This window comes from Homalodisca vitripennis, chromosome 2 (genome assembly GCF_021130785.1).
Source record: "Homalodisca vitripennis isolate AUS2020 chromosome 2, UT_GWSS_2.1, whole genome shotgun sequence".
Classification (NCBI taxonomy): Eukaryota; Metazoa; Arthropoda; class Insecta; order Hemiptera; family Cicadellidae; genus Homalodisca; species Homalodisca vitripennis.
In genome coordinates, this window is record NC_060208.1 from 234,267,968 (window position 1) to 234,281,987 (window position 14,020).

The following is a 14,020-nucleotide window of genomic DNA, read 5'->3' on the forward strand; positions in this document are numbered from 1 at the left end:
TTTCTTTAAGATGACTGCAACACCGATTCAACGAAAACTAGGTTATGTTCTTAGAAAGTACAAATTGGTTATGTCCTGATGGAATATGCATTATAAGAACGCCTTATCGCTAGGTCTCAGAAGGAACTATAACAAATGCAACGAAACTATTCAACATTCAGGGTACCGGTAACTTGATACTGTAGCTACTCATAAATTAGCTGTTTATATTTTTAATCTTAAGGGTTTCCCAATTGCATTTGGGAGTCAAATATAATGTACCAAAACCAGTGGGTCTGTTACTTTTATAACAATCATATCACTTCATAGGTAGTAACTAAGGAATGCAGATTTACAAGTATGACTAAAGAAGAGATGCTTGTGAAGCGGTGTCTAACAGCTGGTTTATAACTTACAGTGCACTTGAACGATGAACCTCTTGCTGACGGAAGGAGGGACACCGTTGCTGGCGATACAGAGATACGCTCCCATGTCAGACCTCTGGACGTTGGTCAGCAGCAAAGTCTCCCCGTCATACTGCCGCACTACTGAAAATAACAGAGAAAGTAGTCCACTACCCAGTGCGGAGTACAATGTGTAAAGCATTGTAGAAGTGGGTGAAACTTTGCTTTCTACTACTTTGACAACGACTTTACTGGGGCAATAAAAATCTGTAGTTTTAGTTCTTATGAGCCAATATCCCATACAATAGTAGAATGAAAGGAGCGTGGGATGGAATGGTAAAAAAAAAACAATGATATTAACACAATTTTAAACCGTATTAAAATGGCATATGAAGCAAAATTCCATACACGCTTGCTCTGTCTGATAACCCGTACGCTTGGAGCAAGTGTTCTTGCACAGATCCTCTTCTATCCAATTACTAACTTACCTGTACTTACACACAGTGTTTTCTATTTGCACATAAATCTGAATTTAAATATAAATTGAGACCAAACTTTGATATAAGCATCGGAATTGAATTTAAGCTCATTATTAATAAACATAGTACTAACATTTATTAGAATCGTTCTGTGTTCTTATTTCTTAGTAACCAATAACACAGAAGTCGGAATAGAATTTATGACCGATAATTGAGACCTCATTTTTGGTATCGTATAGGTATCGTTTTTTTTATTCAGCCCATTATTAGTTTAGGCGTTTTGTGTATTATATACTTTACTTCATTATTGCTTAAAATGAAAATACCTATAGTGCATTGTCAATAAACAGACATGTCTACAACGCATTGTGGACAAACAGAAACGTTCATAATGTATTGTGGACAAACAGAAACGTTCATAATGTATTGTGGACAATTAGAAATGTACAAAATGCAATGTGGACAAACAGAAACGTTCATAATGTATTGTGGACAATTAGAAATGTACAAAATGCAATGTGGACAAACAGAAACGTTCATAATGTATTGTGGACAATTAGAAATGTACAAAATGCAATGTGGACAAACAGAAACGTTCATAATGTATTGTGGACTATTAGAAATGTACAAAATGCAATGTGGACAAACAGAAACGTTCATAATGTATTGTGGACTATTAGAAATGTACATAATGTATTGTAGACAAACAGAAATGTCCATAATGTATTGTAGACAAACAGAAACGTTCATAATGTATTGTTGACAATTAGAAATGTACAAAATGCAACGTGGACAAACAGAAATGTCCATAATGTATTGTAGACAAACAGAAATGTCCATAATGTATTGTAGACAAACATAAATGTCCATAATTTATTGTGGCCAATCAGAAATGTCCATAAATGTATTGTGGACAATCAGATAAGTCCTTAACGCATTGTGAATTCTTGATTTTTACCAGTTGGTTCAAATATATAATGGCGACTATCAGGTAATCAAATTGACCTCAATTTACATTAGATTTAGATATGGATATTTATCTTTGACACCGAAATAGCATATTTTAAATTATTATTGTAATTTTCTAGTTTATTCCTATCTGTAAACAGCAAGCCGTTCTTTTGTATTCAGCAGCTTTTTGAATTTACAGTTGTGTGTAATACAATTAAAAACGTGATAGTGAAGACGAAAAGAGTTATTGCACTTGAGTAGCAATATCTAAGTGATGTAAAACAAGGGGTTTAAAGAAAGCCTCTGCATGAATAAACATTAGTCCCGATTGCTCACGCCCGATTGGTTTTCTATTAGCAGAGGCAATCGAGAACTAACAAGTAGCCTGTCAGATCCAGCCCTTGGTCGATCGGCTCAACTTTTGTGTCGGCAGTGAATTTCCTCAGTTATCCTGGAATTACGCTAATTTGCTCTTGTTCACTGAATCCTTTACGATTTTCTTTAAAAGAATCATTCCTCTTTTGTTAGAGTATTCACTCCTTTTAAAAGAATCCCTTGGATTATTACTTTGTTAGTAATGTAAAAGGTGAAAATTAAAATATTCATACATTTTTTTTTTTAATACTGCAAATATATTTATTATATGTACACACACACGCACATAAATTTAAAGAATGTTATTTGGTACAGAACATCTTCAGGATACATAGTCTGTATAATCTAGAATATAAACATGTCATAACATGATTTAGTTTAACACAACACTTTGCATAGTTTCAATTTGTATATCGTATCAAACACTTAATTACACTTGGTTATACTCTATTATATATGTTAAATGTATAAACTATTAATATTAAATTTGATGTAGTGGCTCAAAACATTACATATTTATTATTACATCATAATTTATGTATTTACTTGTTTTTTGTTGTCTATAAAAGCAATATACAGCACTTCACTCTTTATTAATTTTATAGTTAAAATTGTCTATTAAACTCTACAACCTTTACCAATTGACTATTGTTGTACGGTAATATATATGCAGCGTGATTAAAAACAAAGGATACAATATTAAACATTAAAATTGCAATAAGTCACAAAAGTCTCACACAGAACATGCGACAGAAGAGCAATCAACAACCTCTATAATTGAGCGGAACAACAAGAAACTATGCATAACAAAGCAGTGTTTCAATCTTTATTCAACTTCAATGAAAATCTGTTCTTGGCTCATTAATATTCAGGATTCAGTGGGTGGCGTAAGTAAGTGAATGCAGCACTCCCCGCCGCCTATAAACATCCTTTAAACTCTTAGTCCCTCCCCCGCCTCCTACACCCCCCTCCCCCGCCCCACTCTCTATATTAGGTTCGGTTGTGCTGTGTTCCCTTCTTGCTGGAATAAGTTTCGTTACAAGTTAATAATTTGTGTTACGCAGCTGCTAAATAAGCCTGCTCGTACACGTTTCACCGTTTGATGGACGTGCAAAAGTTCCTTACTTAGGAACTATTTTCTTGAAAATGTTTTACTTCGTCCGGTTTTGATTTAACACGTTAAAAACAAAGATATAGTCGACTTTATCATGAATTTAATAGCTGCAAGTTGTTTATCCAACGTTGTAAAATTTTCAGGCAAGAATTAATTAAAATCTCTTATTTACGTAATTTACCATACTCGAAGTTGAAATGTTCACTCATTAGACCTGTTGGGTCAGGCCTGTGTTCTATTCCTCAGAGGCTCTTGAGATTTACATTAAATTTAAGATATTACAGGGGGTTCGTACATGAGTGGATGATAGAGGGCCAAGCTAGAAATAAACGTACACATAAATCGGACTCATAAATAATAGTCATATAACCGTCAGACTATTAGAGAAAGAGGATAATAGTCTCCACTTTAAAGTTGTCTATATAGCTCGCGCTAATAAAACATTTATTTAGGCATCTCAAGATTGGTTTAAAGTGTGTAGCTGAGAAAAATGTAATATTTTAAAACCTTTTGATACCTTCCCATTTTAACTCCCACCAAAAATCTAGAATGGCTGACGATTGACTACTTTCTTAAGGGACATTTCTTTATCGATTCAAAATTAGGTTGCGTACTTGTACAATGCAAATTGGTTTCTAGCTCTTGGATTAATAATAGAGGTTGTGGTTCCTCTAAAGGTCAATAAAGATTCTTCTCGTAACAATATTTCCCTTTTCACGATCAAAATTTAATTTAAAAAGCATAAAACTATAGTTGGCTGGGTCCAAATAAACAACAGAATTACGATTTTCAAAAAGCTGTAGAGGTATTTGCAGCTTAAATGAACATGTACAATTTCATTCGATGGTTGCCCTTAAGGGCAATTAATTAAAGTGCTTTGTTTTTCTGATACACGAGTGATGAATTTCATCGTTGTAGGACTTCGGGCACTTGGAAAACTAAAATATAGTTCTTATAGGAGTCGCAATTTCATCTCATCCCCTAGGCCTATGTGTGATTGATCTTCATTAAAAACGTTTACTTTGTCTTTTGAGAGCATAAGGCACTTATATAACAAATTTTATCGTTATAGGACGTCTAGGAGTTAAAAACAACACATATTTCTTCTAGGGGTTTTAGAACCCATTTTAACCCCAATGGATGTTTGATATTGTTACGAGAATGTTGGTTAATATTCCAGATAAACGGACCAACCTGCAATATAAGGAAATATGACAGAACCATCGAGATTCCTGACAATAACAAAATGGATAATAGATAAATAGCGTTGTTTGAGATAGCGCCCTGTGGGTTATTAGGTCAGTTACTTTGATCCGGCTGCCCCGCTCATCCATACATGACATGAGCGGTGGGTGGGCACTGTGGCTCTTTTCCAAATATTTTATAAAGTAATTACATGTTTAACTTAAAAAAATGTCTTTTGTCTTTAGAAAATCCGACATAAAAATGTGTGAAAATGGAAAGCTTGTCCGTAGATAATAAATGTATGAAGTTGTCCTTTACACAGGATACTGTCAAAATCATACATTTTTATTGCGTAAGTTTCAATTGCATATAAACAAAACAGAACCCAGTCTTTTACAAGTTTAGAAAAACACAATTTAAAAAGAAGCAGTTTGTGTATTTTATTAATCTAATGGTCTGCATAATGCAGTTTAATAACACCTGTTGCAGTGTTTTTAGAAATAACTGGAGTTTTTTTTATTAAAATAGTAAATTTCAGTAAAATTTAAATTAAAAAGATTCGCCAATGCTCAGAAAAAAACAGAATGTGAAAAAGAAAACAATATTCAGAAATCCAAATTGGTCCCGTAAATACTAAATTTTATGAAACATTTGTACCACCCTTATGGCCTCTAGCAATCATGGATTGATAATCACAATACAAACATTGATCTTTAATGAAACCCATTTCATAACTTTTTAAATCAAGTTGGGTATTACCTCTAACGTCAATGGAAGAGACTAAAATACAATACACAATTTATTATTTAAATCCAAATTAATTAATATCATGTAAGAATTAATGAAAACTTATGCATAGTGAAACTTGTCTTGTGCGGATGAGGAGGCAAGATTTATTACTCATAACTTTCCTACAAATAGCTTTTGGAAATTTATCACCAACTAGGAACAGCTCTGAAGGAATGCATCGATAACAGCGACACGTTCTCACATTAGTCTAGCAGCGGATAACTAATTTACATCGTGTAAGGACACAATCCTCAATTTCCCAATTTTCACTCTGCGTTGCTACTTCTTCCTATGATGTTATTGCCTTAGTGGAAAATAATCTCTCTCCGGAAATCAGTAACTCTGAACTTGGACTTTATGATTTTAATGTCTACAGATGTGACAGGTCCCAAACCACCAGTGCTAAGGCCAGCGGAGGTGGCGTGCTTGTTGCTGTACGTAACACTGTCCCCTGCAAATTACTGAAGAATTCTCATGACTCAACTGAATGTCTGTTTGTCTCTTGCACACTATCATCATGCAGTTTTCTTCTTGGTTGTGTTTATATCCCTCCAAATCGGCCGAATTTAGTCTACAATGGATTCTGCGACTCTGTTGATGAAGTCATCGCTTGTGCTGATTATCCTGAGAGAGTTTTACTAATGGGTGATTTCAACATTCCCGTTAAGAGTTGGCCCTCCGACCAAGTTCAGATTGAACGACTCGCCATCTGATTGAACTGGCAGCAACCCACAATCTGCAACAGATAAACAATACTCCAAATATCAGAGGTGTTTATCTTGATCTTATTTTCTCATCCATCCCTGGCTCTGCAGTTGCTCCTTCTCGGGATGTATTGGTTGTTGAGGATGTACACCACCCTGCACTCTCTATTTCTTTTAACATTCGTGTGATATCCTCTTCTAATAATGTAAAATACATACTTGATTTCCGTCGTTTTAACTTGGAAGCCATTTTCCATGAACTGCAGAGCTTGGACAATCCTATAATACTAAGACCTGTGGAGTCTGAAGATTGTTTCAAATTGTTTTGTCAGAGTCTGCAACAAATCATTCTTAAGCATACTCCTATGAAGAAATGCTGTAGGACAAGCTTTCCCAAATGGTTTAGCTAAAGAGCTTCAAAGGTTTGTGATCGAAAAGAAGATGGCACACAAGATGTATAAGAAGACTGCCGACGCTGTTCATCTGGAGAATTTCCGTAGGCTTAGGGATATTTGTGGTGACCTGGCCAGGACCTGCTATAACGGATACATCAGAAACGTTGAAAACAGCATTCCGGGAAACATTAAATCTTTCTGGTCCCATATTAATAACATGAGAAGTGACTCAACCATTCCGAACACTCTTACCTTAGATTCAAGAGTGGCTCAAACGATAAAGGAGAAATGTGATCTTTTCGCTGAGTACTTTTCTTCCGTCTTTCAAGTTGCAAATGTGCCAGCTCCAGACTTTGACTTTGGATGGAATTCTACAGTCCCTCAGTGTATCATTACACCAACTGATATTGAACGTAGACTAAATGCGCTTGATGCTGGTAAGAGTACTGGACCTGATAACATACCGCCATTGGTGCTAAAATTTTGTTCATGCATCTTGGCCCCTCATCTTGCCTCCTTGTTCTCCGCATTGCTTCAGTCCGGCATCTTTCCCTCTGCTCTTAAGCATGGATTTGTTGTCCCTATATTTAAGTCTGGTCACAACAACAATGTTAAGAATTATAGGCCGATTGTGATCCAGTCTGCTCTGGCTAAAGTGTTTGAGAGTATCATCATGGATCATCTGTATTTTCATCTCCGCAAATTCATTTCTCTGGAACAACACGGGTTTCTACGCTCTCGCTCAACAGTGTCTAACTTGCTTGAATTCCAGGAGTATGTCATGACAGCTTTCAATGATTCTTGTCAGGTGGACTGCATCTATTTGGATTTATCTAAGGCCTTTGACAGAGTTGATTTTTGCTTGCTCATTGCTAAACTGAAGGGATACGGTGTTCAGGGGTCACTCCTAAATTGGTTGAGTAGCTACCTTAGAGACAGAATTCTTACAGTGAAGTTTGATGGAAGTACTTCAATACCTATAATTGTGTTATCTGGAGTTCCCCAAGGGTCCCACTTGGATCCCTTACTCTTCTTGATTTTTATGAACGACATCCATGGGATTATACTTACAAACTTCCTCATATTTGCTGATGACATAAAGATTTTTGATAAGGTTCATTCTGATGGTAAAGCCCTGCAATGCTCACTAAATAACATCGTTAACTGGTGCAGTTCTAATGGTATGGAGCTGAATGCTGGCAAATGTGTTGTACTATCTTTTAAACGTGGTTCTAACATCATTTTAATAGACTATTTGCTGGGTAATGCTCCACTGAAAAGAGTTGTTAAATTCAAGGACTTGGGTGTGTTTCATTCATCTTCTCTCAGTCCCTACGATCACATACAGCATATAGTTTCTAGAGCCAACTCGTTGCTTGGATTCATCTTCAGATCAACTAAACACTTCGTCTCGCCATACTCTATGGTAATCTTGTACAAAGCCCTAGTCCGCCCTATTCTTGAGTATGGGTCTATTATTTGGTCGCCTTATCAACTCAACCATGTACACAGTCTAAAAAACGTACAGAAACGCTTTGTCAGGTTGCTTGGCTGCCGGCTTGGCTGGACATATTTTAGCACTCCCATTGCTGAGATTGAAAACCAATTTGCTCTCCGTCCACTGGATTCGAGGCGTCAAATCAGTGACTTGGTTACGTTATACAAGCTAGTAAATGGATTGATTGACTGCCCGGTTCTACTCAGCAGTGTTGATCTCTCTGTCTCAAGAGAAACCCGTTCCAGAACGATATTTCAAAGACGCCATCGTTCGACTTATTACTCCTACCACAGCGGCCTCTCTAGACTCCTGAGAACTGGAAGTAATATTGCTACTCATGTAGACTTTTTCAATGAATCTGTTGTGTCTTTTAAATGTAAGGTAGCTTCCATTATTTGATATGTAATTTAGCTAGCCAGCTAGCCTATAGGTACCAATGTCAGTCTTGTTATTTATTTTCGTAGTTTAATTCAATATTGTTTTGTTACCATTCGTTAAGTAGGCTAATGTATCTATTTGTTTCATATTTTGTTATTGTTGTGTAGTATTTATTAATCCTAGTCATATTCTTGTTACTGTTGTACTTATATATAAATCTAAAACACTAAGTTACTCTGTACTATTCTATTTGTATAAATGGTGTGTACCGTTGAAATAAATAAATCCTGTTTTGCGTGAAATCGATAGAGGGATTCAGAAAGGAGCTGATCGCCAGCAGTACAAGATTTGGCACAGGGGGTTATAGAAAGGGTTAAAACAAAATAAAAAATTGTTATCAAAACTACAGTATATTTTTTTATTACACGCTAAAATCATTCGTGGGTAAAAAAAGTTATAAATAAAAGTTAAATCAGTGACAGCCATCAATATGAAAAATGACAATTTTGCTGAAAATTTGATTTTTTTAATTTATAGCGTCTGCTATCTGTGTTTATTTTTATTAATTAATTAATTACTATTTGCGTGTCTGTGGTTGATGAAAAGATAAGAGTATTATCTGAGGAAAAGCTTATCATTTTATATTGTAACCCTTTTGACACCCTCTTACTACGACCCCCAACAAAAAGGATGACTGACGATCGATGTCTTTCTTAGAGCTTATTCCTCTATCGATAAAAAAAACTAGGTTGTATGCCTGCACAGTGGAAATTGGCAATATACTCCTGAAATTATATGTTTTTGTTAAATTAATAAATAAATAGTGTTACTATCCAAAGTGTAATATACGATTTGTAAGGTAAGGTTTCTCTCCAGGGGAAGTAGATATTAGGTTAAGTGTAGGCTCCCAGAAGTGACTTAAGTAATTTACAAACCTGTCTGGCTTCTACTTGGACGAAATTAATGGGCTCTGAGCATATTTTCATTTGAAGAAGGAAGGGAAATTGGCTACACTTTATCATTTTACTGAGGCACTTTCCAGCCTTGATGTTTGGGTACAGAAGAATGTATGTTTTGTGAAATGATGGAGTTAAAAACGTTTACATTATTGAAGTTAAATTTAAACTGGTCTAGTAAAGATTAACAGAGACCAACTGGCCACATTCATGTTTATTGAATAGTTTCATATTTTAATTATTGTTATTTTTAATATTGATCAATATTTTTAACGAGGACAGAACATTTTTAAATTTTATTGTGTTTGTCTTCATGGGTCACAGGCCATGACAAGCGTCTTCTAAAGAAAAATATATGTACTAGTAATTCCCAGGAGAATTTTATGCATTTTTTTATTTATAAATAAATTAATTTTGCTGCAGAATAATATTTTGTTCTTTTTAAAAACTATATTTAAATGAAATACGAGTATATAGTTCCCTCAAGTTATAAATGAATAAAAACACGATATAGCTTGTGTACATACTGAAAAATTTCACCTTGTAATATTCAACCGTTTTTATTTGGGCCTGATTAAAAACTTGCCAAATAAATGCCCCTAATTTCACGTGAAGTGATAATGAAAATATGTTTCTACTTGTTCTGTATTCAGGAGAGTTATCTTGCAGATCTGTAATTTAGCGTATAACATATTTTCGAAATCAAATATAGTTGCACAATCTAGGAGTAGCCTATTTAGGAGCAACTTATAATCGGCACAAAGAATAACAGTTTTTAATAACGATATGGATTTTTTAACAGCATGTATGTAGAAAATATATAGGCTATATACTGAATGGAATGATATATAAATGTTCTTATATAAAAATAACTGTTCCTATAATTTTCCTAAGTAATATTTTATTTTTAAAATAAAATTTTCTTAGTTTATGTTCCATTACAAATCTCAGTTATTTTAGTAATAAATCATCAAAAATTCTTGCTCAGAAGTTATATAACTCATATACATACTACAAACAATTTAAAATGTTTACTTTAGCAGTTTTTATTTGTGCCTGTTACAAAATTGCAAAAAGTTCTCTACTTTAAATGCCTTTAACATGGGGTGACCACAAACAGTTTTCTACCATTTCTGTTTTAAGGGAATTTATATTGAAGGACTCAGAATTTGAAGTAAAAAAGTATAACCCGACCAAAAACCAATTCCAACACTTTAAAGGGGGAGTTGGTAAAATAAAAGTTCAAAATTACTGATGAAAAAATGCTACGGTTAAGACAGTATTTTTGAACCTGCGTTGTGTCTAGCTCAAGATCTACAGTCCGTAGTCTCAGATCGTGCAGCAATGGGCTATCCCAAAAACTCTTCAAAGAACACCAGTATCTATTAAATTTATAACTAAAATTATGAACCGTTCCGATGAAACTGTTTCATGTTATAGCAGTTGAAATAAAATTATAAATTTCAAAATATCATGGGCTTTAATACGTCAAGGACGTGAACTGCATCCCTGAAACACAATTTACATTTATGGCGCAATATTAGCTGGGGTACATTCAAGCCAAACAATTACAGTGGTGGTGTTGGTGGTGGTGATGGGGAGAGTGGAGGGGGAGGCAAGTTGACATCATGATCCCCTTAAGTTGGAGCCAAGAGCTTAGTCTTTGATACATTGTAGAGCTATCACACACATTCAGCTCTCCGTTATACTCATTTCCGCGTCCCGCGGTATTCAAATAAGCCAATATCCTTCCGCTTGGAGACACCATCGCTGTCAGCCTTTTCGGCATTAAGCTTTTACACCGAGGCATTAACTCGCTGTCTCAAAGATTGCATTCATTTATAGTTGATTTAAAACTACATTTTGGAGTTATCCTTTGGATGCAATCGCGATCGTTACTCCAAATCCTTGACTAATGCTAAACTTATTTAAAACAAAGATGCATTTTCTTTGCTCCGCTCTGCTACACCACCCAGAAGTAGTCCAATTCTCTATTCCTCCCCTATAAAGAAGGAGATACTTCTTGATTTGTACTCACAAAGCCTGAATTAGCTACACCCGGACTATTAAACCTCGACCTTACAAGAGCCAGAAGTAACCTTAAAAGCACTTTTTGACATAAGGAGGCTTCTCAGAGTATGTATGTACAGTATATATTATAAAATTGTGACCGTAAAAAGTTTGGCATAACAACAAAATATTTTACACAAAAAAGACAACTGCGAATTTCTTTGTTTGGAGCGAACATTAAAAGTGTTCTTAGGGCTGAAAAGTATTAAGATAATTAGATTCACAGCTTACAAACGCTGCCTGCAGAACCTGCAAATGTTCACTAATTTAGCTCACTTGTGTTTTTGGACCGCAGAAGATTAGCATCTGGTGAAAACCTGATTTAATTTATGTTATTTAGCATTCTCCTTGGATAAGCTGCCTTGATTTTTATATAAAAAAGTCGATCCCAAAAGTTTACAGAAAGGGCTCAAAATTCTTTTGATTCGTTTATCAAGAACTACTAAGTTGGAATATGCTCGAGAAGAAATTGTACTTTTTGGATAAATTGCTTTTTAAATCAACTTTTTCTAAATCAAAGCAACACGATAACAATCCAGTGACACACATCTAAATGATTCCTGATTTAAATCACTCTTTCATTTTTCTTTTAGAATTATCAGCAATATTTTTAATCTGTAAAGGGAGGCCATTTAATAGCTTCGGCCAAAGTATGGCAGCCATTTTCTCCCAACTTCAATCTTCACTTTAGGAAAGCGATACTTTCTATCATGATGGATGCTGCGCTGAGAAACACGAGCCTTTCACTTCATTCAAAACAAGATCCTTATGGATATGCAGCACGTCAAAATCCAATACACCACTTCCATTGGGAACGTGTTTACAGCATCCGGAAAGAGGACACGGGATCAGAAAGACGAAGATTAAATACATATCGGATGGCTAAAGTTTGAATTCTATCAATATTTCCCGCCTAAATACTGTTCCCATAGGCCGAAGGGTAGAAATAGAATACCATCAGAACAATAATTGACTACACTAGCTAAACCTTGGAAGACACCGGCATTAGTGCTCTAAACATGTATACGCCCCTCATTCTGTCATGTGCACTGCGGGCCGTGGCATGATCAGAAAATGTAAGGTCATAATAAAGTACGACTTCCAAGTACTTGTCATACACGGTCAGATATCTACGATTGAGCGTGACCGCAACTCCACTATCAGCGAGGCCCTGTAGCATATTATGTAGCATATTATACACGGAGAACTGAAATTGCTCTTATTAAGTTCACCAACAATGTACCGACATCTTTAAGGTCAGAGCTGATTCGATCAATGGCTATTGGAGTCTTTCCAGAATCAAACGACAAGGACAGTTGGAATTTGTCCACATAAAAATGAACGGAACAATAGTGTACACTGACTGGGAAAGATGTGTACAAGTTGAACAAGATTGGTGCAAGGCAACTACCCTGAGGAACACCCCATAATTCAAAGAGAAGCTGAGATGCAAAATATCAGTAACACTACGGAGTCACAGTATGGTTTTAAGAAGTTCATCTGGCATGAACCAACAATAAAAAAGGGTGTACATTAATGTACATACATGGTCTAAGAAGCATGTACATGGTCTTGTAACTATTTTCTTGTATAAGTTATACACAGTGTTCTAGTATCGTTTGAGTTGCTCTGATAAAGAAAATATGTATATACTTTGGTCTAAAAGTCTATTTTGTTAAACAATAAAGAATTTGTCTATGTTACGATTGGAAAAATCCTATTTCCTTCACAATCCTTCCATCGTAAAAAATAAAATTCAAACAAAGAATAAAATGAGTGCCAGATATATTTATGTTTAGCTTATGAACCTGTTCACAATGAACACTAAAATAACACTTAGACATCATAAATATGTCTAATCGCGATTCAAAATTATAATAGAGCTCTATAATATTACATCATGAGTGCTTTCACTAAAATTACTATGACGGACATAATTTGAAATATTTGAAATGTTAATGAAATTATTGGATGTATTCATTCCAATGTTATGGAATGTTACAGAGAATATGGGTATCTCATAAAAACTGTTTCACTCTCTAGCTCCAGGGCCCCAATACATTGCTCCTTAAACTTAAGTGGAGCCACACACTGACATTTTTTCAGTGACCATAATATAATATTTTCAGGAGTGTTTATTAACCTATTTATAAGAACATGCCTTTGACGTACTTGTGTTTCAAAAACAATGTACAAAGCAGCGGGCAACTGCTAATTTTATTTATCATATAATTGAAAACAAATTTTAATTTTTATAATTTTTATGTACAACAATAACTTGTAAATATAATATTTAACTTTCATATGTCTCAAGATGAACAGTACTGAGATGGAGAAGGAATTCCTTCCTTCTTTGTTTTCAATTAAGAGACTGAAGCACTTTTGAAATAATTTGAATGCAAGCGGCGCTAAAATTGTTGATTAAAATTCATACCAGTGCTCAAGAGGATTTTTGGTTCATGCCAATAAAGACAAAGCAGCAGTAAAATGAACAGCTGGCCGATATGCGCCAGCTATAAAATTAAAGTGTTTATAAGAGCTGTGCTGCTGCCGCTGCCGCCGAGTAGAGTCTGAACGACAGTCTGTTGTTATTACTCAGCTTACACTCTACACGTCTCATGGAAATTTATTTATAACGTTTAAAATAGCTTTGGCTTAGCCGTACACACAAAACATGTTTGTGAATCATTGCCTACAAAAGGTTAGCTTGCACCTTACTACATACAGGCAGACATACAGGGTG

General features: G+C 35.1%; 1 protein-coding gene across 1 annotated transcript in view; it reads right to left on the reverse strand.

Annotated features, from left to right (window-relative positions):
* The window catches only part of LOC124356031 (roundabout homolog 2-like), a 164,441-nt gene that overhangs the window by 9,886 nt on the left and 140,535 nt on the right, over positions 1-14,020 (reverse strand). The window contains exon 7 of the mRNA XM_046807175.1: positions 396-527. Within this exon, the coding sequence (XP_046663131.1) occupies positions 396-527 (132 nt within the window). The remainder of the gene's footprint in view (positions 1-395; positions 528-14,020) is intronic.